Genomic DNA, 26,308 nt, shown 5'->3' with positions numbered 1-26,308 from the left:
CCTCTTTAGTTCTTCTAGGTCCTTGTTAAATGTTTCTTGCATTTTCTCTATTCTATTTCCAAGATTTTGGATCATCTTTACTATCATTATTCTGAATTCTTTTTCAGGTAGACTGCCTATTTCCTCTTCATTTGTTAGTTCTGGTTGGTTTTTGCCTTGCTCCTTCATCTGCTGTGTGTTTTTCTGTCTTCTCATTTTGCTTATCTTACTGTGTTTGAGGTCTCCTTTTTGCAGGCTGCAGGTTCATAGTTCCTGTTGTTTTTGGTGTCTGTCCCCAGTGGCTAAGGTTGGTTCAGTGGGTTGTGTAGGCTTCCTGGTGGAGGAGACTAGTGCCTGTGTTCTGGTGGATGAGGCTGGATCTTGTCTTTCTAGTGGGCAGGTCCACGTCTGGTGGTGTGTTTTGAGGTGTCTGTGGCCTTATTATGATTTTAGGCAGCCTTTCTGCTAATGGGTGGGGTTGTGTTCCTGTCTTGCTAGTTGTTTGGCATAGGGTGTTCAGCACTGTAGCTTGCTGGTCGTTGAGTGAAGCTGGGTCTTGGTGTTGAGATGGAGATCTCTGGGAGATTTTTGCTGTTTGATATTACGTGGAGCTGGGAGGTCTCTTGTGGACCAGTGTCCTGAAGTTGGCTCTCCCACCTCAGAGGCACAGCAGTGGCTCCTGCCTGGAGCACCAAGAGCCTTTCATACACACGGCTCAGAGTAAAAGGGAGAAAAAATAGAAAGAAAGGAAGAAAGGAAGAAAGAAAGGAAGAAAGAAAGAAAGAAAGAAAGAAAGAAAGAATGAAAGAAAGAAAGAAAGAAAGAAAGAAAGAAAGGAAGGAAGGAAGGAAGGGGATAAAATAAAATAAGGTAAAATAAAATAACGTTATTAAAATAAAAGATAATTATTAAGAAAAAAAATTTTTTGAAGTTAAAAAAAAAGGACGTTTTTTGAAGTAAAAAGTAAAAAAATAAACAGAACCCTAGGACAAATGGTGAAAGCAAAGCTATACAGACAAAATCTCACACAGAAGCATACACATACACACTCACAAAAAGAGGAAACGAGGAAAAAATAATCTATCTTACTTCCAAAGTCCACCTCCTCAATTTGGGATGATTCGTTGTCTATTCATGTATTCCACAGATGCAGGGTACATCAAGTTGATTGTGGAGCTTTAATCCGCTGCTCCTGAGGCTGCTGGGAGACATCTCCCTTTCTCTTCTTTGTTCTCACAGCTCCTGGGGCTCAGCTTTGGATTTGGCTCCGCCTCTGCGTGTAGGTCGCCTGAGGGCGTCTGTTCTTCGCTCAGACAGGACGGGGTTAAAGGAGCCGCTGATTCGGGGGCTCTGGCTCACTCAGGGCGCGGGGAGGGAGGGGCACGATGCGGGGCGAGCCTGCGGCGGCAGAGGCAGGCGGGACGTTGCACCAGCCTGAAGAGCGCCGTGCGTTCTCCTGGGGAAGTTGTCCCTGGATCACGGGACCTTGGCAGTGGCGGGCTGCACAGGCTCACGGGAGGGGAGGTGTGGAGAGTGACCTGTGCTTGCACACAGGCTTCTTGGTGGCGGCAGCAGCAGCTTTAGTGCCTCATGCCCGTCTCTGGGGTCCGCGCTGTTAGCCGCGGCTCTCGCCCGTCTCTGGAGCTCCTTTAAGCAGCGCTCTTTATCCCCTATCCTCGTGCACCAGGAAACAAAGAGGGAAGAAAAAGTTTCTTGCCTCTTCGGCAGCTCCAGACTTTTCCCCGGACTCCCTCCCGGCCAGCCGTGGCGCACTAACCCCTTCAGGCTGTTTTCACGCCCCTAACCCCAGTCCTCTCCCTGCGTTCCAACCGAAGCCGGAACTTAAGCTCCCAGCCCTGCCCGTCCCCGCATGTGAGCAGACAAGCCTCTCGGGCTGGTGAGTGCCAGTCGGCCCTGATCCTCCGTGCGGGAATCTCTCTGCTTTGCCCTCCGCACCCGTGTTGCTGCGCTCTCCTCCGAGGCTCCGAAGCTTCCCCCCTCCGTCACCTGCAGTCTCCGCCCACGCAGGGGCTTCTAGTGTGTGGAAACCTTTCCTCCTTCTCGGCTCCCTCCCACTGGTGCAGGTCCCGTCCCTATCCTTTTGTCTGTTTTTTCTTTTGCCCTACGCAGGTACGTGGGGAGTTTCTTGCCTTTTGGGAGGTCTGAGGTCTTCTGCCAGAAATCAGTGGGTGTTCTATAGGAGTGGTTCCATGTGTAGATGTATTTCTGTTTATCTGTGGGGAGGAAGGTGATCTCCGCGTCTTACTCTTCCGCCATCTTCCCTCGTAGATCTTTTTTTTAGTGTCCGTCACTAATTTTGGAAGAGTCTCTCAAATTATTTCTTTAAATGTTTCTTTTGCTCTGTTATATCTTTATTTTCCTTATGGAAATCTAATGACACAGATGCTAAACAATGTTAAACAGCACTTAATGTTGTCCTTCTGCTCTTTGATGCTCTGTTCTGTTTTAATTTTTTACTCTTTGTTTTTCTTCTTTGTGTTTAGTTTTGGTATTTTATATTGACCTACCATTATGGTCACTGATACTTTTCTTTCTTGTATTGCATCTACTCCTGAACGCAAACACAAAATTCTCTGCCTATATTATATCTAGCCTATCTGATTGTCTTATAGTTTTCATCCCTCTCCTGAAATTACCTATCTTGCATGTTGTCTACATTTTTTATAAAAGCCTTTAACATTCTAATCACAATTATTTTAAATTCTTTGTCTGATGGTTCTAACAACTGTGTTGTATCTAAGTCTGGTTCTGATGCCTGCTTTGCCTGTTCAGACTACATTTTTCTTGCCTTATGATATGCCTCATAATTTTTGTTGAACCCCTGATGTATCACATATGACAGTAGATACTGTGCTAAGTTCTTTTTTTATGCAGTAGTGAGCACAAACTTTCTTCTGTTAGGTCTTTAGTATAGGGATTTGTGTTAATTTAGTCAGAAATTGGCGTCTCCAGAATTCGGTTAACTATTGTTCAATGTCATTGTTAAGAACGCAGTTTCTTTCCATCTTTTTTGTTATCCTTAGACTATTGTCTTTTCTCCTTAGGCTAGTTCACGTTGTGACCACAAGATGGCTATGCAAATGGGTATTGTATCCAAAAAATGTCCAGAAACAGAAAAGGCAGGTTTTTTTTTTTAAATTCCATGCATCTCTTCTGAAGCAAGAAAATCTTTTCTGGAATTGTCCTAGGAGTCTTAGTTTCTTATTTCATTGGCCAGAATTGGAACAAATACCCTGTGCTAACCAATCAGAGAGAGGAAAAAAGGGGAAAATTGTGATAGTTTTGGACACAATATGACCCACTGCCTATGAATGAGCCCAGAACCTCTGATTTCTTTGTCTTTGAAAGAGAGATAATATATGTGAAAAATCCTGGATTTCTAATAGGGAAATGAGAAGTAGTGCTGGAGGCCAATGTGAGAAAATAATAATGCATTTTACCAGTCTGTAGGACTCTCTTTGTGCCTCGCCATCCTATTCAAAACATGGCCTGTCCTCCTACAGTACGTATGTGTATTAGTGAGAGAAGGCTCAAAGCTCAACTCACATGCCAAGGGTAAAGAATGTCCTTTCCTTTTATTTTCTCAGAAACATGGAATCTGCTTTCACGCAGTGTTTCCCCAGTGAGTTCATCTGCTCCATCTGCAAGGACAATTTCACAGACCCTGTCACCATTAGCTGTGGGCACAGATTTTGTACTCCTTGCCTCTGTCTCTTATGGGAAGATGTCCAAACAGCTCCTTGCTGTCCTGTGTGCAAGGCAGTATCTCCAAAAATGGACTTCAAAAGCACTATTTTTGCTAAGGAATGTGTTCTTCCTACCAGAGGATCAGTTGTCTGCCAGTTACCTAGCTCTGCCAAGCAAATGTGTAGGATACACCAAGTGATAAAGCTCTACTTCTGTCAAACTGACAAGAGCCTGCTGTGTTTGTTCTGCTCTCATTCCCCCGAGCATGCCACGCATGAACACTATCCAGTAAAGCAGGTTGCAGAGCACTACAGGGTAAGTGATATCTCTGAATGCACTTTGAAATGTGTACGACCCTGTATCTGATAGGCAATGAGGCAAATACATTGATTGTTATTATTATTTTAGGTAGGAAACAAATCGAATTTCTGAACACCATGTGCCAGGCACTATTCTGAAATCTAGGGATAAAGCGGTGAAGAAACTAGACAACATTCTTGTTCTCCTGAAGTTTAAATTCTGTTGGGCTGAAAGACAGGAATGATGATGAAATTGATGAGAATTAGGGTGCTGGTATTTCAGTAAGTAACGTGCTGGATAAATCTCTAGTTTCAGTAACAGTCATTGGCTCCTACAACTATGATTATGATGATGCTGTTCTAATTATAGAAGATTTAGAAACACTGGCCAATATTTTCTTATAGTGCCTTAGGAAAACTGAGAGCTAATATTTCACAATTAAATATAAAGCAAGATTCACTTCTGAAAATTGACCAGGTTACTACAATATCAGTGTTAGATTCCTCAGATAATAGATTACATTTTCTAAATTTAGGCATTCTGTTTTTGGTTGATCTCTCAGATTTATCAGTTAGTGTTCCCCAGGAAAATCACTGACATCTCTGCTCTCTTTACTGTTTGTCCCATGTTCATACCCTTCTATCTTCTTTTAAGTATCTGAAATGTACTACCTTTGCTTTTCTAGTACTCCAATTTATGGTTATTTTGCAGGAGAACCTTCTGATGCAAATGAAATCTATTTGGAAAAAGAAAAAAGAAAATCAGAGAAATATAAAAAAAGTGACCAACATATTCAGAGTATGGGAGGTAAGCAGTAGACCCTGTATCCACTGGAACCAGCTTGGGACAAATAGCCTCGTAACTTACAGTGGAAGAACTTGAATTAAATCATAATGTCCCCTGAGTGAGTGATCAGAGAGAGCTACATACATGACCTTCAATATAGGATTTCATGTTGAATGAACCCAAAATGTAATTAAAAGATTTTTCCTGATTTTCTTGATAAAGCAATGTCTACCACTAATATTGTACTTTAGCAGGGACAAGAAAATGCAGTATCACAAAACAAAATGCAATGGTCACTGGGATGGAGGTAAAAATAGAGTTCTGTAGGAGATTAATAAACTTTGAATGTTAAGAAAATCTTCTCAAACAAGTAAAAATCATCCCAATGCTAATGTGTTAGTAGAATCTGTAAATTCATGGGTATTTATGACACAGACACCGAAGGGACAAGAAAGCTAAAAATGAGACAAATCATGGAATTGTCTGGGACCTGCAAGTAGCTCCTATTAATTAGTACATAGGGTATGAAGCAGGCAGTGAGAGTTACGGCTAGAAATGTAATTATAACCATGGCAAGACTGTGAATGTCTACCTAAGGATTTTGGGTTGTATCATTCATTGATTCAGATATATGAACTGGGAACCTGAAACTGAAGGTTTAATAAAAATAAACCACATTTTTATTTTCAAAGAACTCAATCACTTCTAAAGAAGATATATCAACAGGCTATGGTATAGAATATGTCATTAAACAGAAATCTGTATACAGTGCTGTGAAAATACCAAAGGCAATAATAAAATTATCTTGATCATTTAGGATGGATTTTCTAATAAACCACTCATTCATAGGAGGGCATATGATGCATTGCTCACTGTTCTAGGCCCACAAAGAGATACAGAAATGGACAAAAAGAAGAAAATCACTGACCTCAGTTGGTTATAATCTAGTAAGAGAAGTCATGTAACAAATAAAAAAGAGTAACATTTATAATACCTCACATTTGTAAAGTTCTTGGGAGAAAATTAAAGCAGGAATGTGTATAAATAGTACAGGCTTGGGGAGAAAGTATGATGGTCAGGGAACGTTACATCAGGGTAGAGACCTAAAGAAGCGAAGGGAGTGAACCAGCAGTTCTCTGAGAACCATCCTTCTGGAGCAGAGAAAACAGAAGGTATGGTCCAAAAGTTTGGGTTCCCCCCTTCCCCCCCACCAAGTTCAAATGTTGAAATTCTAACCCCCAAAGTGATGGTGTTAGGAGGTCGTGCCTTTGGGAGGTAATTAGGTCATGAAGGCAGAGTCCTTATGAGTGGGATTCTTATAAAAGAAGCCCTATGGAGGCTTGCCCCTCCTGCCATGTGAGGACACAACCAAAAGATGACTATCTAGTCAAGACATGGAAGCAACCTAAATGTCCATCAACAGATGAATGGATAAAGAAGAGGTAGTATACTTATACAATGGAATACTACTCAGCCACGAAAAAGGATGAAATAATGCCATTTGCAACAACATGGATGGACCTAGAGATTACCATATTATGGGAATTAAGTCAGAGAAAGACAAATATCATATGCTATCACTTATATGTGGAATCTAAAAATAAAAATGATACAAATGAACTTATTTACAAACCAGAAATCGACCGACAGGCATAGAAAAAAACTTATGGTTACCAAAGGGGAAAGTGGGGGAAGGATAAATTAGGAGTTTGGGATTAACATATACACACTACTGTATATAAAATAGATAAACAACAAGGACCTACTTTATAGCACAGGGAACTATATTCAATATCTTGTAATAACCTATAATGGAAAAGAATTGGGAAAAAACAGAATATAGATATATGCATATATATATGTATGTATAACCAAATCACTTTGCTGTATACCTGAAATTAATACAATGTTGTAAATCAACTACACTTCAATAAAAAAGATACATGCATATGGTAAAAAAATGAAAACCAAGTATGTGAATGTGCTTTGTAAAGTGGAATATATTTTAATCATTATTAAGAAAAAAAAAAAAAAAAAGATAGCTATCTAGTCAGTGGCTCTCACCATACACCAAATCTGCTGGCACTGATCTTGGATTTCCCACCTTACTGAACTGTGTGAAGTAAATGCTGTTATTTATAAGTTATGCAGTCTATTGTGCTTTTGTTATAGTAGCCCAAACAAACTAAGACAAGTATTCTATACATAACACGTAGATAATAGATGATAAGAGAAGAATAAAGCCATCCAGATACATGATCTAATTAATCCAATGTCACTGCAGGGTTTTGTAAATCTACGGATGGTGATGATAGGAGCTGAATACCCTAAGGTATATCAATATCTCCAGGAAGAAAAGCAAAAACATTTAGAGATGTTGGCAATTGAAGGCAAGATTGTTTTTCAGCGACTCAGGAGAAATGTAGCCAGAATGGTTCATATGGGGAAACTCCTGAGAAGAATATATGAGGAGCTGAAGGAACTGTGCCTTAAAGCAGACGTGGACATGCTCCAGGTAAGGACTAAGGAAGGACGTTAGGGTGCTGAACACCAGCCTGCTTGGAAAGCATTTATATCCACTGGAGTTACATCCTTTTTGGCCTCCATTATTTTTCTGGTTCCAAAGTCCAGATTCTTCTTCTGCCTCTATGATGGTGAGTTTTGCTCCTCCAGTATAATCTGGAGACAAAACATCACTCTTGCCTTATATGGAAGAAGGATAACTGTGTGGAAAGGTTCAAGTAACAGATCCAGAAGAACATCTCCCAAACCTTCTTGTTCTATTCCTCTACTATACAGTTAGCCTTCCATATCCCTATAGGTTTCACATCCGGGGATTCAACCAACTGCCGATGGAAAATACATATTTTTTAAAAACCCAGAAATTTCCAAAAAGCAAAACTTTAATTTGTCAATGCTGACAACTATTTACACAGCATTTACATTATATTAGGTATTATAAGTAATCTAGAGGTGATTAAAGTATACAGGAAATTGTGCATACATTATATGGAAATACTGTGCCATTTTATATAAGAGATTTGAGCATCCATGGATTTTGGTATACAAGGGGTCCTGGAATGAATTCCCCTCATATACTCAGGGACGACTATATTTACAGTTTCTGACCAGCTGCAAGAGAGCAGCTTGTGAGCAGATAATATAACTTTGTATGTGTACTTGGTAATATGTGTGAATATGGGATGTATGCCTTCTTTCTGTTGTGAGGTTCTAGCTTTCACACCCTTATAAGAACTTTGGGGAACGCTGTGAATCCTGTTGTAGATTACAACAAAGCACAGCCATTCGTGCACCCTGAGAACATCTTCTGAGTTTCAGTTTTATCAAGAGTATGATTTTATCAACTGTATGTAAGTGTGAGACTGGGTTTCATCTTTTTAAGGATAAGGGAAATGGCAAATGATTTTCCCCAAGGAAGAGAACTGGAGATAGTGAATTTCCCAGTATAATCTCATATCCTCAAACTAGACTAAACAGGAGAGCTTTTGCTGAAAGCTAAGCCTTCCTTTCTTTCTCTTTACAGGGTGTGGGAGACACAATGAAAAGGTAAGTTTGCCCCCTATTCAAATCATGGTAATTGTGATAGTGATCAGGCTATTTCTGTTGAGATGGACCCTCCCTTTTTAATGAGAAGTTTCTTTCTGTCTGCGTTTATTCCTTCCTTCTCTAAAAGTCTGCCAGGTTTTATATAGTCTACCCTTAGGTGAAAGTAGGGTTGAGGGGAGTGTAGTTTCAGTTGCAAGCCTTACTGTAGAAGTTGCAAAGAGACAACTATTTTTCCTGCCCCCTAATTTCCAAATTCTAATTATCGATATTTGAGGATTATTCCTGGTCATCTATGGGAAAGGCAGATAAGCTCAGAGAGGCAGCAGGTAGACGGATGCTGAGACGAGGAGGGAGGTAGAATCATCAAGAAAGAACATACGATAGTGCTGAGGATCCATATGTATCAGATGGCAAATTCTAACTATTTGCCACCTATTAGATTTCAGGAATTAAATGAGAATTGCTGTGTGGATCCCCTAGGGAAGCTAGAAGAGAGGAAACAGACACAATTATGATTGAGGTGACATATTCTACTAAGATTGATATGCTAAGAGCAGGGAAACAGATTGTAAAATATAATAGCAACTGTAGTGTTCCTCCATCTGAGGAGTTAGATTCACACCCTTCACACCTAATTATGAGGATTCTGATGCAGCACCATCAGTGGACTGCTAATGGTACCTTTGGGCCTGTTAGTAAGTGGGTCTTTTTTTTTTTTTTTTACAGGAGTCAGTTAATGCAGCTGTACATTCCTCAGCCTATGGACCCACAGCTCAGTACATGGACCATCACTGGGATGTTGGAAAGGCTTAACAGCTTCCGAGGTAAGAGGCAGCTCTCTGGGTGAAGGCAGTAATATTTCCTTCACGACTAGATACATGCTGGTGATCTCTCTTCATTGCTCTGTCTGTTCTTTGCAGAGAACAGGGAAGCAGGCACTGCTTTATAACTAACTTTATAATTTATTGTTAATTATCAGTCAGAAAGCTAACTGAAGCTTGTCAAAAACAATCAATCGAATATGACAGTTTCTTATATAGTTACTTGTGGTGAGTTAAAATTTAAAAAAAAAGAACACTCTGCCCTATAAAAACTGCATATCCATTCAGTGTATTTCATCTTGTAGTTAACTGTGGTTATATGCAGATATTCAGATTCTTAGAATCACCTTAATGTTGTTATTTAAATGTTTATCTGAATATTGAATGTAATAATTACATTTGAAAAATCACAAGACTTGTAAAAAGCTTAAAAGTATTTTTATATACAACAAGTACAACCACAAAACAAATTGAACCTATGATTTGTTGCACAGAGGGCCCCTTAAGACAAATGCAACTGAAGGGTGAGCCTGGCAGACAAAGGAGAAGCAGGCCTGAGATGGGATGAGCTGGATTCTGATTCAGCGGTGGCTCCATTAGAAATCCTAAGAGAGAAATCACTTCTAAAAAAAGGCACACATGGGTTTTTGGTTTATTTTATTTTTGCTTCCTTAAATGTTAAGCAATGTGATCACTATTTAGGACTAAAAATAAAAACAATATCATATTTAAAGTATAATGTATAATATATTTATTACTATTTTATTTTGTGAGAGTGGATTAATGAGAGGACTTAAGTGAATTAAGGGCCATTTTGCTATTTTCTTTTTTTCTTTCTTTTTTTTTTGCTATTTTCTTGACATCTATGAATGAACTCCCCAGTTTTTGAGGAGTTAGTTAGTAAAAATAAGCCAGAGCCTGATATCCCACATCTTTATGTATTCTCAAAATTTTCCTTCATCTAGTTGTACGATTAGAGATTTTCTGGCTCTTTAGATAGACAAGAAGCCCTTCCTGTTCTTTCTCTGGATTTCCAGTGACACACTCTGTCTAGTCACCTTTGGTAAAGGGGTGTTCTGGAGCTAGCTCGTACTGACACACTCATGGGAGCGAATTGTTACAAGTTCCAGAATTTTAGGAGCAATTACTGAATGGCTGGCACCTTGAAAATGGTCACGGTGGGCTGGAATATTCCCAGCAAATAAGGCAAACCAGCTTTGCTTTGTTCCAGAGATTTGGTTGCTAAACCTCTGCCACAATACCGCCACACTTGTCCGTCCCTCAGAACTTTAAAACTCTGTTCTTTGACTTTACTGTTTTCTTTTTACTGAAGTGTATGTTACGTTGGATCATAAAATAAGAAATTGTCATGTGGCTCTGACTGAAGACCTGAGACGTTTGCAGTGCAGTCCTGACCATCAAGACGTGCCCCGTAATCCAGCAAGTTCAGAGAATACTCCTTCATGGGGTGCTCAGACCTTCACCACTGGCAAACATTACTGGGAGGTGAATGTGGGAAACTCTCGTAACTGGATTATAGGACTTTGCAAGGAATCCTGGACAAGTAGGAATGATATGCTACTTAACTCTGAGGATATTTTTCTACTTCTGTGTGTCAGCGTGGAGGACCACTTCAGTCTCTTTTCTACATTCCCTCTCTTACCCCACTATATCCAAAGACCCCAGGGCTGGATAGGGGTGTTTCTAGATTATGAATGTGGTATAATAAGCTTTATTAATGTTGCCAGAAGTTCCCTCATTTGTAATTTCCTCTCACGCTCTTTCTCTTTCCCTCTCAGACCTTTCATTTGGTGTGGACCCAAATGATCAGGAACAGCTCCCAAACCTGACCAAGGTCTCGGCAATTCTAATAGCTGAGGGGCTTCTATCCTGGGGACTTCTAGAATGGGGAAAATCAAGTATACTTCACTGTGTTTAACTTCATTTTACCTTCAGGAGATATCATGGCTGCGTTATTTTTTAAAGTGGTGATAATGTTAACGATGTACATTTGTCTTTTCTGTTTTATTTAAATAAAAGTAATCTCTTTTATTTTATTGGGTAGGATACATGTACTTTTCATTTGCCATCTGAAGTTGCTAGAGATTAAAGAATACATGGGTGTGGAAACTCAGCCAAATGCATGAACAAAAAGCACAGAGGCTTCTCCTTCCAGAGAGTCCTTGTCAAAACTCAAGGGCAGCGTAGAATTCTCTTCTCCCTGCACTCATCTGGCTAAATCCTATTCCTCTTTTAATCCTCAGTTTACCAAACTAGATTAGGTCAATTATAATATGACCTCAAGAACAGCTTATTCTTTCTCTTTGTAAAACACACAATAGATTTTGGGTCTTCTTTTCTAGTTTGCAGACTGCAAGAAGCGAAGGCCAACGTTAGTCCTCTTCCCAGCCACATTCCAGGGATGAAACACCAGGTTAAGGATATGAGAGACATCAAAAATATATTGGAACAAATGAATGAATGTGTAGGAAAATTATTAAAAGCAAAGGCTATATAACCAAAAAAAAAGTTACTCTTATGTAGACACAATTAGCAGCTCAAGAAGCGATGAGAAATATTAAATAAAGATGTGAATTAAGTTATTGTTCAGGTACGTGGCTCAGAAATTCATTTTAACTGGCAAAATATAGACTGTGTATGATCTGATTCCTCAATGTTGCTATTAGTAGCTCTCAATGATGAACAGAGATTTTTAGGAACATACACATATTTTATCAGAGTGGTGGTAGTATAGATAATAAGACCTAGATGCTTGGATACTGCAGTACTTTTAAGGAAGATATGTAGAGTGAAAATACCTTGAATATACATTTTCAAGGATGGACAATAAACTTTATTTCTTACATGCACAAAACATCCAAGCTGTTAACAGTGAAATTTCATTTCAGAGAGTGTCACTGACTTAGATCTTACAACTTTGTAAAGTGATCAGACATTGAAATCAATCTCTTTGGGGATGTGTTGTCCAACATAATGACTCTAGTTAACACTGATGTATGATAGATAGGAAAGCTGTTAAAAGAGTAGATTCTAGGAGAGCTTATCATAAGGAAAAACAATTTTTTCTTTTTCTTCTCTTTTAGAAGAATCAATCTTTCTCTCCCCACTCCCCTTTCTCCTTCCATCTCTCCATCTTTTTTTTTTTACATCTTTATTGGAGTATATCTCTCCAACTTTTGCTCTCTCTCTTTAAAGAGAAGTTGCTTAGGGAAGAATTTGGGGATTATATGTATTTCTATGAAGTTGCAGTGGAAAAGAAATTATAACTAGATTTCCAGATATTTGCTTAGGGATTTAAAGCAATCTAATAATGCCCTCATCTTTGGAAGGGGTCCAAGAATTGTTGCATACTGAAAAGTTTTGTATTGACTCTTGCACTGGCCAAAATGGAAGAAATTCTCCATAGTCTGTCTCACCTACAGATTACAACTGAAAACTCTGAACTGACCATAAAAATTAACCATGTGAGGAATGTGAAAAATTAAAACTAGAAAGTGAAATGAGAGAAGTTAAGACTTGAATAATTACCCACAGTGGAGGTGAGTTGGTGGAATTATTTTTCCTCTTCTCCTTCCTGGTATTGACTGAACTGAAGGAAGACTCAGTTCTCTGATCTGCACAGCATGCGCATGCAGCAAAAGCTCAAACGTAAACACCTGGTTTCTAGTCAGAGGACCAGGAAAAGAGGGTCCTGCAAACAGGAAAGTGTGAGAGGAAATCACCTTTTCTCTTTTCAGCTTCTCTTTTTCTCTTCCAGTGCTGCCCCAAGATCAGCCACTGTCAAAAAGGTACAGTGAGTGGCAACAGTAAAATGGCAGATGGGGAGGCTTTGTCCCAAGAGAGCCCTTTTTTCCTTTTCCAGAGGAACTGCAGAAAGAGGCCCCTATTGTCCAAAGTGGGGCGTGTGCGTGAAATCTTCTTAAGTGTTTTCTATTGTTGCTTTGACTTGAGGACCACCACAGTCCTATAGGGGCCAGAAGGTGGTGTTAACTCTGGAAGAAACTCCGGTTTTCAAGGCTTGCTTATAAACGGTGTAAGGAGAAAGCAGAGAAGTCTTTAATCTGGGCTGGATTTTCCCCACCACTGGGACAATACCAACCCCCCTGCTCCCTGAGTGTTCTAAAAGATATGCCCTGTACCGTGAGGGTTTTTCACTCTGGATAGTGGGAACTATTCCCAGCCCTGTGTGACCTGAGGTATTGTTCCATCTACCCCTTTGGGGTGGTTCTTTCCTTGATCTTGGATATTTTCCTCACAAGCATTCACTGATCTGTACTCAGATGTAGGCTCCTGCTGTGGGAGCTCTCTGGAGCTCTCTTCTGTGCAACTCTATCCTCAACTAGTACTCAGTCCTGGGAACTCCAGCCACCTTGGTTTTACTGAACTTCCAACCCTGTCTCTTCAACTCGGGGAGACCACTGGGCTCTGTCTGGGTTCCCCCTCCCTGTGACAAGTCTAGAAATCTCCAGGCAGTAAAATGGGACTGTCACAAGGCTCCCCTGCTTTGGTCCCTCTCTCTAAGTTTACTCTCCTGTGATGCTTATTGTCAAATGTCTGAAAACTGTTGCCTTTATATGTCACATTTCTGGGTTGTCCTTGTTTAAGATAGAAGAGCAAATCCCATCCCTGCTGCTTCATTTTTGCTCAAAAGAGAAGTCTGAGAGTAATTTATTAAATTACAGATTCAATTCTGTTAATGGGTATCCAGCTATTCATTTTACTTACTTTTATCTTCAGTGGGCTTTAGTAGTGTGTATCTTCCAATGAATTTACCTGTTTCATCTAGACTGTCAAGTTTATCAACATTGGCCTTTGCTAGATATTTGTTTTGCCGAGTAAATGACGTATGCCAGGTTTTGATGATGTTGCGGTGGGGGCTTCCATTTGAGTTTCTGGAAACTAGATTCTAAGCCCTGGTTGCACTGTAAGCTGTGGGTCCCAGCAAAGGGTGATGTGGGATGGGTGTTCCCCCTCTATCCCATCCCCATGGCAGGAAGTACCCACTGGAAAGAGAAGCTCTTCTGGGTGGTTACTAAGCACTGATCTGACTTAGAAGAAGAGGAATCCCATGACCTTTGAGGCAAATGAGTCAGTGCTGGGTCAAGAAGGAAGAGGGGTGAGAATTCCAGGATCATGGTCACTACGGTCCATCAGGACCCTGCCTTGCTAGGTGACTCCCAGGTTTAGATGTTCCCATTCAGGGGCTAAGGACCCCTGGCACTGGATCCCCCAACCCTCGTGGGTCCAGTGTTTTAGAAGCCTGGAGTCAGGATTGCTTCAGTATTGCTAAGCACCACCCAGTGCTTTGGATAAGAGCTTTCCTTTGTTTTTTTTTTTTTTGTGGGGGGGGCAGAGCTGCTAGGCATGTGGGATCTAGTTCCCTGACCAGGGATTGAACCCACACCCCCTGCGGTGGAAGTGTAGATTCTTAACTACTGGACTGCTGGGAAAGTCCAAGAGCTTTCCTAATTCCTTTGAACACTTCTTAACCCTGGTAACACCTAAGCACTGCCCTATGCAGGAAGGAACTTAAAAGTCTCCCAACATCATGTATTGAAGAACCTATCATCTCCTCACTGTGTGTTCTTGGTCTTGTCAAAGATTAGTTGACTGTATATGCACAGGTTAATTTCCTGGCTCTCAATCCTGTTCTATTGGTCTATGTATTTTTTTATGCCAGTACCATATCACTTTGATTACTGTAGCTTTGGAATATAGTTTGAAATCAGGACATATGACATTCTTTAATGAGACTATACTTAGGTTTACTTAGCCATTTCACCAGTAATGGAATTGAGATTGGCCAGAGTTTCTTTTTTATTATTATTTTGGTGATTGTATATTATGTTGTTATGACCAACTTGTACCTGCCACATATAGCACTTGTTCTTGTCTAGATTATTCAATCAGGATTCGAAATATGTTCAACTTGAATTTTACTAGAGATTGATTTCCAAAAGAATTGTATCAATTTTTACTCCCATAACATGAGATATTTTGGGTTCTTCTTGTCATCACCAGAGTTTAATAGTTTTTAAAAAATATTATTTTAATGTAATTAAAATAACATAATATTAATAATATTATGTTATTTTAAAAAATATCTGAAGTTAGTGATTGTGATTTTAATTTTTATTTCTCTGATTTCCAATGAGTTTGAGCATCTTTTTATGTATATCTGCCTTTATTTCCTGTGAACTTATTGCTTTGTCCTTCTGTGCTTGGGGTAGTGGGCTTATATTGGTCTTATAGATTTTCAGGTCTCTTGGTATATTCTGGTCACTTATCCTTTGCTAGTTTTATAGATTACAGTGTTTTTCCCAGCATTTCTCTTCCATTAAGATGACTTTTGATAACAGAAATGCTTAATGTTTGTAGTTAATTGATCATTTTTCTTATTCAATTTGTGTGTTTTGTTTCTTAATTAGGAAATCACTGTGTAAAAAAGGGTCAAAAAGATTTTCTTTTAATATTCACTCCTTTTAAAATGATGAATTTGTCTTTCCCATTGAACTCAATCCACATGAAATTGATTTTCGTGGATGGCATTAGGTAAATACCACAGCAGATTTATTGAGAAGTCTATTTTACACCCACATGCAATGCGTGCCTGTTCAGGCATAAATCAGACATTCATACATCAGGTGAGTTTGAGGCGTTCTCTTTGGTTCCTGTGGCCATTTTCTCCATCTTTGTGCCAATGGGCCATGGCTTAATTGTTACAGCGTCCTGAGATCATAACATCTGCTACTGACATATCAGAATATGTACTTGATATTTTGACCCAGGAAAGGACACTGCTCTAATATTGCTGATATCTATGTCTAGTGTAAAATTTATATGTATACAGTAATCACTTAGAATCCTCTCATTTTAGGACTGTATTCCCAGAAATTTAAATAATCCAATAATGCATATATGATTACAAAGTCTTTTCTGACTAATCTTCTAGAAAGTAAATTGAACTCACTAATGTTTTACCTACTTACATCTAGAGTATTTTTTGGCTATTGTTCGTTTCCTGTATTTTCTAAACTAAAGAAAGGAAGTTTTCTTCTTTTTATAGTAAGCAAATGACTCAAAAAATATAACTGTGTATATCTTCCATGAAAATAATCTATTTTCCAAAATGTTTCACTAATTTTCTGAATCCCCAACATTCTCTTTAAAATCTTAAGCTCTCTCATTAAACTTCTTTCATTAAGAAGTACATAAACAACCCTTTTGGACATTTAGTGTATAATATTTTGTAGGGAAGACTAGCTCCTTTGGCTGATTGGAGTTGCTCTGGGACTAGCAGGAGGGATGTGGGAGGCCTGGGCTCTGCTTGTGAGGAGTATGTGTGTGCCTGCTGGCTCCCTTGGCAGGGCAGAAATGGCAGATTGAAAACTGCCCCAGCACGTGCCCAGCCTGAGCCTAGCGAACACTCCAGCCCCATGAAGCATACTTCACACCGCAGCTCTGCACTGGACCAAGGACTGCCAGGGCCCGGGGAAGAGCTGGCTGTAGAATGCAGAGGCTTCTTGGACTGGGGAGGCATCTGAGCGGGGTGGGAGAGGCATTGCTGTAGTTTACCCAGCAGCACATCAGGAGAAGTCCTGATCTCTGACAGAGGCCAGACTGCCGTAGCCCACTGCTCCGATACCTGCGGAAAGCTCACGTGAGCCCGACGGCTCCACAGCAGGGCAGGGGGTGGCAGAGGCTGGGGAGAGTGATCGACTGTCAGGGACAAGAAGACTCAGACCAGAGGGTGTCTCTGAGCAGAGCCAGGTCAGCCTGGTGCTTGCACAGGTGGCGCATCAGTCTAATGAATTAGAATCTCAAAGAACTGAGTGACAAAAATTTGGTTTTCCTATGGCTCTTTTCTTTCCTGGCTTTACTCCAGGACCAAAGAAAATCCCCAGTCTCTGAACTGCACAGCAGGAGCTCACAGAAAAACTCCAAGAGACCCTCTCTTTCCCATCAGAGGATCAGCAAAGAGGCCCCTGAAAACAGAAAAGTGTGGAGGTGGGAAGTCTCATTTTTTTCTTGTTTTCTCTCCCACTCCTGACCCAAGACCAGGCTCAGTCATGAAGCTGTGCTGTGTAGCAACAGCAAAATGGCAGAGTGGTGCCAGTGGCATGGGCACCAGTGGCCCTGGGAGAGCCCTTCCTTCAGGCCAGAGTAATTAGGAGAAGGGGTGTCTGTTACTTGAAGAGTGCGGGTGGAACCGCCTTTAATTTCTCTGTTGTCTTTGCCTCTTTGTGCCAGAGACGTCATGGCTGCACAGGAGTGTAGAAGTGGGGTTAGCTCTGGAACAAATCCTGACTTTCAAAGCGTGCTTTTAAACTCTGTTAGTGGGGAGAGAGAAGTCTTTAATCTGGGCTTGATTTCCCCACCAGAGGGGCAATCCCCTTCCACGTCCTCTCCCCTATATCCCATGTAGTTCAAGGATTTCCCATTGTGAATGAGGAAACAACTATTCCCAGCCCTGTGTGAGATGCAGGATTGTTCTACTGGTTCTCTTTGGGGTCCTCTTTTCTTGACCTGGAAGATTTCCTCACAAACATTAATGGACCGGCATTCAGCTGCAGACTCCACCTTTGGAGCCCTCTAGAGATGTCTGTCTCTGTCTGTCTCTGTCTCTCTGTGCAGCTTTACCCTCAAGCAGGCTTCAGTCCTGGGAACTCCAACCACCTTGACCTCCCTGAACTCACATCTACACTCAGGGTCCCCCCAACCCTGTGTTGTGACCTAGAAATCTTCAGGCAGTAAGGTGGGTCTATCACTGGGTTTCCCTCATTTGTTTCCTCTTTCTCAGGGTTCACTGTCCTGTGCTGCCTATATAACATGTTGAAATCATCTCATCATACCACATATATTCAGAATTTTAAGTACAAAATAACATTCCTCCAAATTATTCCAATAAAATGTTATTCCAAAAATAACATTCCTACAAATCTGATTGTATGTCTTTTCTGAATAATTTTCAAGAAAGTAAATTAAATTCATTAGTTTTATACCTAACTACATATGGAATTTTTTTTAATATTGTCTGCTTCCTGTATTTCCCCAGACCAAAAAAAAAAGTGTAGTTTAAGTAGTCAACAATTCAAGAAATATGACTATGTGTGTTGTCCACGAAAATAATCTGTTATTCAAATTTATTTTTGGAATCCTCAACATTCTCTTTAAGAACTTAATCTTTGGGCTTCCCTGGTGGCACAGTGGTTGGGAATCTGCCTGCCAATGCAGGGGACACGGGTTCGAGCCCTGGTCTAGGAGGATCCCACATGCCCCGGAGCAACCAAGCCCGTGGGCCACAGCTACTGAGCCTGCGCTCTAGAGCCCATGAGCCACAATTACTGAGCCCGCGTGCCACAACTACTGAAGCCTGTGCGCCAAGAGCCCGTGCTCCGCAACAAGAGAAGCCACCGCAATGAGAAGCCTGTGTACCACAAGGAAGAGTAGCCCCCGCTCGTCGCAACTAGAGAAAGCCCCCCGCCCAGCAACAAGACCCAACGTAGCCAAAAATAAATAAAATAAATTTAAAAACAAACTTAATCTTCACCTTTATGCTTTTATCATTATAGTTAATCAACGGTAATAAATCAATTTGTGTCTAGTGATACTTTAGATCTGAGAAGTAAGAAATTTCCTAAGTCTTTGTTTCTTTGTAAATCAGCCTAATTCAGTGTTTCTCAAACGTCAGAAGTCATCAGAATTACCTGGAATGACTGATAAACTACAGATTTCAGGTCCCACTCACATGACTTTTGATTCAGGAGGTCTTGGGTGTAAGCCAAGAATTTGAATTTCTACCAAGGTTCAGGTGATGATGATACTGTTTGAATTGGAACCAAACTTTGAGAACCACTGGCCGAAGTAAGTTTTTTATTCCATACTCTCTTCAACATTTCCTATTCTTCTGATTCATTTTATGTCGTTTTCAGTGGCTTATAACATTTCTTTTAATGACTATTCTCACTTATTAATCAGAAATATTTGGTATCATAAGTGTTTCAAAACTACGTTCCTTTCAGAAATGTAATTTGGAAGGAAACTGTATATTATGTAAACTGTAGGAAAGATTATTGAGTAGCACACCGTAATCAAAACCCTACTGCCAATAAGACAATCATCTCATCTCATTTATTAATTTATTCACTCATCAAATATTTTAGTGCCCAGACACTGGGCATTATCTGTCTTTATCTGCAGATAAAGACATTATCTGCTGGGAATATGGCACTGAACACTTCCTTTATCTCTTGCAATTTAAACTATTATGTAAGAAAAGACCAGAGTTTATATAAAGAAAGACCTATTCTGGTCCGGAGGGTCAGTGCAGATTTGCCTGTAAAATAGATTTTTTTTCTCTCTGAGGGTGAATTAGTGAGTAGGATATACCAGAACAAGAGTAGGGAGATGGTTTCCAACTGATATGGGGATTGTATGTAACCAACTCTGTCCACGATGTGCAACCCTGTGTTTCTTGCCAGACTGCCATCCAGCCCTGCTCATCAATTAAACGCCACCTCCATCCCTCCCACGCTTACCTTAAACGTGCTCATTCACTGCGTAAAGCCCCATCTCGTTATAGGCAGGACATTCGAGTTGTAAAACCAATGAAGAGAGTCCTGCAAGTGAGGTGCTCAGAATCCGGAGAAGGAAGCAGACAGCAGCAGTGGTGACAAAGCACTTCAGTCTGCAGCAACGCCTGGGCCGGGGTGGGGTAGGAAGGCCTCATAAGAAAGGTGAGGCTTGAGCCTGGGTGAAGAAGGGTCACTTCACTGAGAACAGGAAGGAAATGTGAGACAAAACTCAGCCTGGTCCCCAAGGCATGAACTGTATGAAGCAGGACCTTTAATTGCTCTTCAATCAATCAATCAATCAATCGCGGCTTCAAAAATATGTATAGGTAAAATCTCTGAAGAATTGAGGACTGGGGCTTTCCTGGTGGTGCAGTGGTTGAGAATCCTCCTGCCAATGCAGGGGACACGGGTTTGAGCCCTGGTCCGGGAAGATCCCACGTGATGTGGAGCAACTAAGCCCGTGCACCACAACTACTAAGCCTGCATTCTAGAGCCCGCGAGCCACAACTACTGAGCCTGCGCTCTACAGCCCGCGAGCCACAACTACTGAAGACGGCGCGCCTAGGGCCCGTTCTCCACAACAAGAGAAGCCACCGCAATGAGAAGCCCGCGCACCACAATGAAGAGTAGCCCCTGCTCCCTGCAACTAGAGAAAGCCCACGCCCAGCAACGAAGACCCAACGCAGCCATAAATAAATAAATTTATATTAAAAAAAAAAGAATTGAGGACTGAATGAAATGTCTGAGAGTCTGTCCTTGGTAATAAAGCTGAGAGTTAGGGGTTCCCTGGTGGCGCAGTGGTTGGGAGTCCGCCTGCCGATGCAGGGGGCGCGGGTTCGTGCCCCGGTCCAGGAGGATCCCACGTGCTGCGGAGCAGCTGGGCCCGTGAGCCGTGGCCGCTGGGCCTGCGCGTTCGGAGCCTCTGCTCCACAATGGGAGAGGCCACAACAGTGAGAGGCACATGTATCGCAAAAAAAAAAAAAAAAAAAGAAAGAAAGAAAGAAAGAAAAAACAACTGAGAGTTTAAAAAAGACCATTAAGTTGGAATCATACACACCACACATATATTTTTGTAACTACATCCAGCTCACAAAACAGGTGAGCAACCACAGCATATATTCTAGATAATCGGCCATGAGAGATGACTTTACTTTTAAAAAGATGGAACCAACAAAATTTATCTTGTGGTATCTTCATATTAAATAGCAATAAAAGGAGGTTAAAGTAGAAAAAGCTTAAACGACAATAAAGTATTATTGATTTACTTCGACTGGGAAGGTCTTCTCAGATAGGGAGTTGCTGGGTATAGTCAGGTTCCTGATTTATCCCTCATTATATGTGGCCAGTGTTTAACAAAGGGCTGACAGGAAAACTGAAGGATCAAGCTGGGCACCTCCATATGAAGGAAATTTTAACAGTATTAAAACACCTCACCTTTCCACTGTGATTATCAAGGAACACACAAACCCAACCCAGCCTATAGGTTTCTCTATATACTGCCAACACTGGGGAAGTGGTCAAGAGACAGTCATGATTATCTTCCCCCTCACATAAAAGAAGAAATATGTCCTCAGATTCAGTGTACCATTCTTTCTTACCTAGGAACCCTTACAGCAGCCTAGAGTCCCAAGAGTCACCCACATCCGGCTCCCAGTAATGGTTGCCAGAGGTCAAGTAATCCCCACCACAACAGTGATGTTTTTTGTTTTTTTTTTTTACTTTTGAGTAAATTTCAAACTTTTAGAAGATTATTTTTGAAAAGCCAGGTAAAGATGGAACACATTTCCAACTACTTTCTCTTTAAAACAATAATAAAAAGACATGAGTTTGCATTAGTAATAACCAAATGAGCATCAAAGTTAGTAGGGTAGACACTTACGAACGTTCAAAATGTTTGGTAGGTTTCTCTAAGGTGACGATCTATGAAGGTGTGGTGGGAGGAAATGTGCTGCTTTCAGACCCTCAGTGAAGCTTTCATGTTGCCGTTCAGTAGTAGCTGGCCCACTTCTGACTCAGGCCAAGTTCTGTGCTGGTCGGTTTTCACTCTGTTCTCCACAACGGGCACGGAAACAGGAAAGTTTAACAGTTCATTTCTTTGGCACAATCCACACGCTGTCACAGTGAAGGTTTTGCCTCTTCAAGTCTTGTTTGGTGACCCCCACACACACACATTCGAGTCATTACTATTCTAATCAACCAACCAAAGACACCACTTCCCCACTCTCTAATTGCCACTAAAGGCCTTTGACATAATTTCTGACCCACCTTGCTAGGTTCTAATATTCTCAGCATGTGTGATTTCACTAGGAACTTCAAAAAATGAAAGGCATTGAAACATTTCACTGAAATTTGCTTTTCCATCACACTGTGACTGGGAACATGCATTTTCTTTTATTTATTTATTTAATTTATTATTTATGTTTGGCTGCGTTGGGTCTTTGTTGCTGGGCGCGGGCTTTCTCTAGTTGTGGCGAGCGGGGGCTACTCTTTGTTGTGGTGCACGGGCTTCTCACTGTGGTGGCTTCACGTTGCAGAGCACAGGCTCTAGGTGCGCAGGCTTCAGTAGTTGTGGCACGTGGGCTCAGTAGTTGTGGCTCGCGGGCTCTAGAGCGCAGGCTCAGTAGTTGTGGTGCATGGGCTTAGTTGCTCCGTGGCATGTGGGATCTTCCCGGACCAGGGATCGAACCCGTGTCCCCTTCACTGGCAGGCGGATTCCCAACCACTGCACCACCAGGGAAGCCCTGGAACGTGCATTTTCAGACGCAGAAGACTGATTGACAACTGTAAAACAAACAGACGCAGAAGGCACATGAGAGGCAGTGCAACACGACCAAAGCAGGATATTCCTTGTTTTTGATAAAGCAACCCTTTAGAATAGGAACTTTCTGGAGACACTGTGAAATGAATTTTCCTTGTAAAATTATCATCCATGTTCCACACGTTTGATGAATATGTGCAATCTATCTACAATCCCCAGATGTGACGGCTCCGTCAGAAAAAAATAAATAACGGTACCAGGTGCCATTCCTGGGCCTTGTCCCAAGGCAGCCAGTGGAAGAGTCTATTTTATTCTCTTCTCCCCTCATTAAACAATTACACCGGCAGAGGAGAGCATTTGGATTTGAACAAATGGCATCCAATACCTAACATGCGAAGCAACTCTTTCAAGCGTTAGATCCTAAGTGTCTGATGGTCCCAAGGATCAGGAGGGCTTATTTTTCTGAAGACGGTTGGCAGCACGATCCCCTGTCGTCACCATCCCAACGCTTACGAGAATGCGTCATTATCCAGTCAGCAACTGGGGGGGTCCTCTCAGCTGGGTTCTTCATCATCGCCTGGCGGAAGCTGTTATCCACATAGGACACCATCTGCCCCCGCGGCCCGGGCCAGGGTGTCTCTGCGCCCGCGGGCGCCGCCTCCGCCCTGCGCGCTCCGCCCGCCCGCCTCGGCCCAATCAGCCAAACCTCACCGGCAGAGGGTAGGCGGGGCGAGGGTCGCGCGGCGCCCGGCGGCCGCGAGCTCCTGCTTCCTTCGCCAACTTCGCTCCGCGCGGCCGGGAAGGCTCCCTCCGGACCCTGGCTCTACACGCCTCCCCGGCTGCGCTCGGGGACTGCGGCTGCGGCTCCTCCCGGCCCCAGCGGGCCAGAGTTATTTTTAGAGAGTTCGGTGAGAAGGTAGGCTGGCGGGGGTGGGGAGCACCAGCCTCCCGCTCCTCCGCGCGCAGGACCGCCCCCTCCTCTCCGGGGCTCGCGCCGTCGCCTGGGGCCCCCGGGAAGCACTCGGGCACCGCGGCTGCCGTCTGAGGACCGGCTCAGGTCTGGGCGCCGCGACGTCGGGTCGCCTCGGCCGCCGTTCCCGCCGCGCCGAGGCTACGTCTACTGCGTTCGGCCAAGCCCTCCAACTGCTGCTGCCTCCTCTCGGGCCGCGCCGCCGCCTACCACAAGCGGCGCGCGCAGAGGCCAGAGCGCCGCCCCGCTGCGCCCCCGGCCCGCTGTTTCTTGGCAACTTTGTTCCTGGGCTGCAGGCGCGGGAGGGAAGTGGCCGCGGGCAGCCGGGTCGGGACTCCTGGCGGCGGGCGTCGCGCACAGCCCCCCGGAGAGTGTTTGGGAAGCGGCGACTCTCCTCCTCTTCCCCGCCTCTTTCTCCTCCTGCGCCTCTGTGCATCCCCGCCGCTCCTCGGGGAGTACATCAGTGATGTTTTATGATGTTTCACGTACATTAAAATATTTAGGTCCTTATAGCACGCGGAACCATACCGAATATTTTGTAATAACCTATAAGGGAAAAGAATATGAAAAATAATATATATATTAAATATATATATATATATGGCTGAATCACTTTGCTGTACACCTGAAACTAACACTGACATTGTAAATTACCTATACTTCGAGTAAAAAAAAATAATAATTCTTTCACAATACAGTGGACCATACCAAAAAACATTTAGATCCGGGCTTCCCTGGTGGCGCAGTGGTTGAGAGTCCGCCTGCCGATGCAGGGGACACGGATTCGCGCCCCGGTCCTGGAAGATCCCACGTGCCGCGGAGTGGCTGGGCCCGTGAGCCATGGCCGCTGAGCCTGTGTGTCCAGAGCCTGTGCTCCACAACGGGAGAGGCCACAGCAGTGAGAGGCCCGCATACCGCAAAAACAAAAACAAAAACAAAAACAAAACAAAACAAAAAACATTTAGATCCTTCAGAATTCAAAGATACATCTTGATGGTCATGTCTACACGTCAAACTTCTCACATTGTCAAACAGCTAGATATTGTGATTGCTTATTTCTTTACTGAAGGAAGTCGTCTCTGTGGGAGAAAAGAATATTCCAGTCAAAATCAGTTTTTAAATTCCTATAAAGGTTTCCTAACCAAGAGTCATCCACCTCTCCAACAGTTTCCTTCTGCATATAAGAAAATCAGTTTTGTTGTGGTGTTAGTTTCTTCCAAATAGCTTTCACATCTGGAGTTTCATTCAGTTTATAGCTCCAGGCAGTGTGTCCTAATTGGTCTGAAAAATCAATGAGTAATAGTACCAGCCAGTGATTGACTTAACAAAGGGTAGTTAATTAAGCTTTTCTACTTTCATTATTTCATTTAAGTGTCACAACCATTCTATCAGGATTTCTTGTTCAAAATTACCCTGCTGGTAAATGTGGGAGCCAGAAATCACACTTTTGACCAAATTAAAATCCACAAGTCATAGGTTTCCAAGATGAGACAAAATGCAAGCAACATGTTCTCTAAGTAACTATGTTAATTGAGTCAACAAGCATTTTCTGGTAAATTTACAGTTCAAGGAACAAAGCTTGGGGATGTAATGGCTAATAAAACAACATCCTTAGATTATAAAAAATTTTTAAAAAACACGATTGTAAAAATGAAGAAATGTACACAATGCCACTTCGTCTGTCCCTCACCCATGATCTAGAAAATGCCTTTATTGCAACTCACTGATTAAAGTGCATGAAAATGTGCATATACAAGACACAGTCACAAACTGAATATTCTCCTTTGATATCCTTTATCTCAAACAGAAATCACCATTAAAACTCAATTTCTGAATATATGAGTTAATAGGATTAATCTTTGTAAAAGTGGGTTGGATTTCAGTCTTCTTATGTGAGTATAGTAAGTTTTTAAATTTGCCCTCCTACCTTTATTATTGACACCCTTGTATTTAAAAACAAAAAGTTAAGGAGAAGGGATTATCCTAAGTTCTTTGGAACTATTATCAAGAACTCCTTCCTATTGTGAAATGATGTAACTCTCATGTAATGACAATCAACACCAGAAAACAAATAATGCTTTTAAACTTTTATTTTGTAAAAAACATTATTTGATCTGAATTTCTATACCACATGAATGGTCACTCTAATTTCTGATACTTATGCACAATTACAAATGTCACTTTTCTGTAGACACATTCATTATTGCTTGCTCTAAGTCAGAGGTTTCTGAAGGGTCATTTACCAACACTCAAAAACAATTTTTTTCTCAGGTAATTTACTGCATTATCTACTTATCTTTTGCCAAATATTCTCTAACATACACACATATTACCACTTGTAATACATTTATATGAGTAGAACAAGATGCTCCTAACCCATTTTTAGGATCTACACTAAGTAAACAATTACATGATCCCTGGAAACTACTTTCTGAGTCCTTATAATCTATATAAACAACCAAGGAATTCATAGATAATAGACCTAAAATTAATCATCGAATTATTCCAAAAATATGTAGCAAGACAAGATGGCAAAATAATTCATAAAAATGGTTGAAAGAATGTAGTAATTTTTAAAATTTGACAAATGGGAGCATTCCATAGAAACTACCTCAGTTTGCTGATAAATTAAGATTATTATATTATTGTTTGTTTTGGGAAAGTAGCATGGACTCCTCTTATGTAAACTGTGTATTTACCTAAGGAATATATATATGTAGTCTTATCAATGCCTGCTGGGGAAGTAATAATGTGAAGTCAGCTCAAGATCAAGGCTTCCAAGTTTGGTAATGGAAGCTTTCAGAAGTCACTGTAGTCAGTGAGC

The 26,308-nt window shown here is 41.7% G+C and overlaps 1 protein-coding gene and 1 pseudogene across 1 annotated transcript; both read left to right on the top strand.

Annotated features, from left to right (window-relative positions):
* Positions 1–26,308, top strand: part of LOC109552305 (lysine-specific demethylase 4D-like) — a 359,102-nt pseudogene that overhangs the window by 38,489 nt on the left and 294,305 nt on the right.
* LOC117307517 (tripartite motif-containing protein 77-like) lies at positions 3,415–11,334 on the top strand. Its single transcript, XM_033862104.2, has 5 exons — positions 3,415–4,002; positions 4,699–4,794; positions 8,318–8,340; positions 9,067–9,164; positions 10,495–11,334. The coding sequence occupies exons 1-5, from the start codon at positions 3,547–3,549 to the stop codon at positions 10,986–10,988; spliced, it is 1,167 nt and encodes a 388-aa protein (XP_033717995.2). The 5' UTR covers positions 3,415–3,546; the 3' UTR covers positions 10,989–11,334.

The sequence above is a fragment of the Tursiops truncatus genome, chromosome 8 (assembly GCF_011762595.2).
Source record: "Tursiops truncatus isolate mTurTru1 chromosome 8, mTurTru1.mat.Y, whole genome shotgun sequence".
NCBI classification, from domain to species: Eukaryota; Metazoa; Chordata; class Mammalia; order Artiodactyla; family Delphinidae; genus Tursiops; species Tursiops truncatus.
This window is presented reverse-complemented; position numbering and strand designations above follow the sequence as displayed.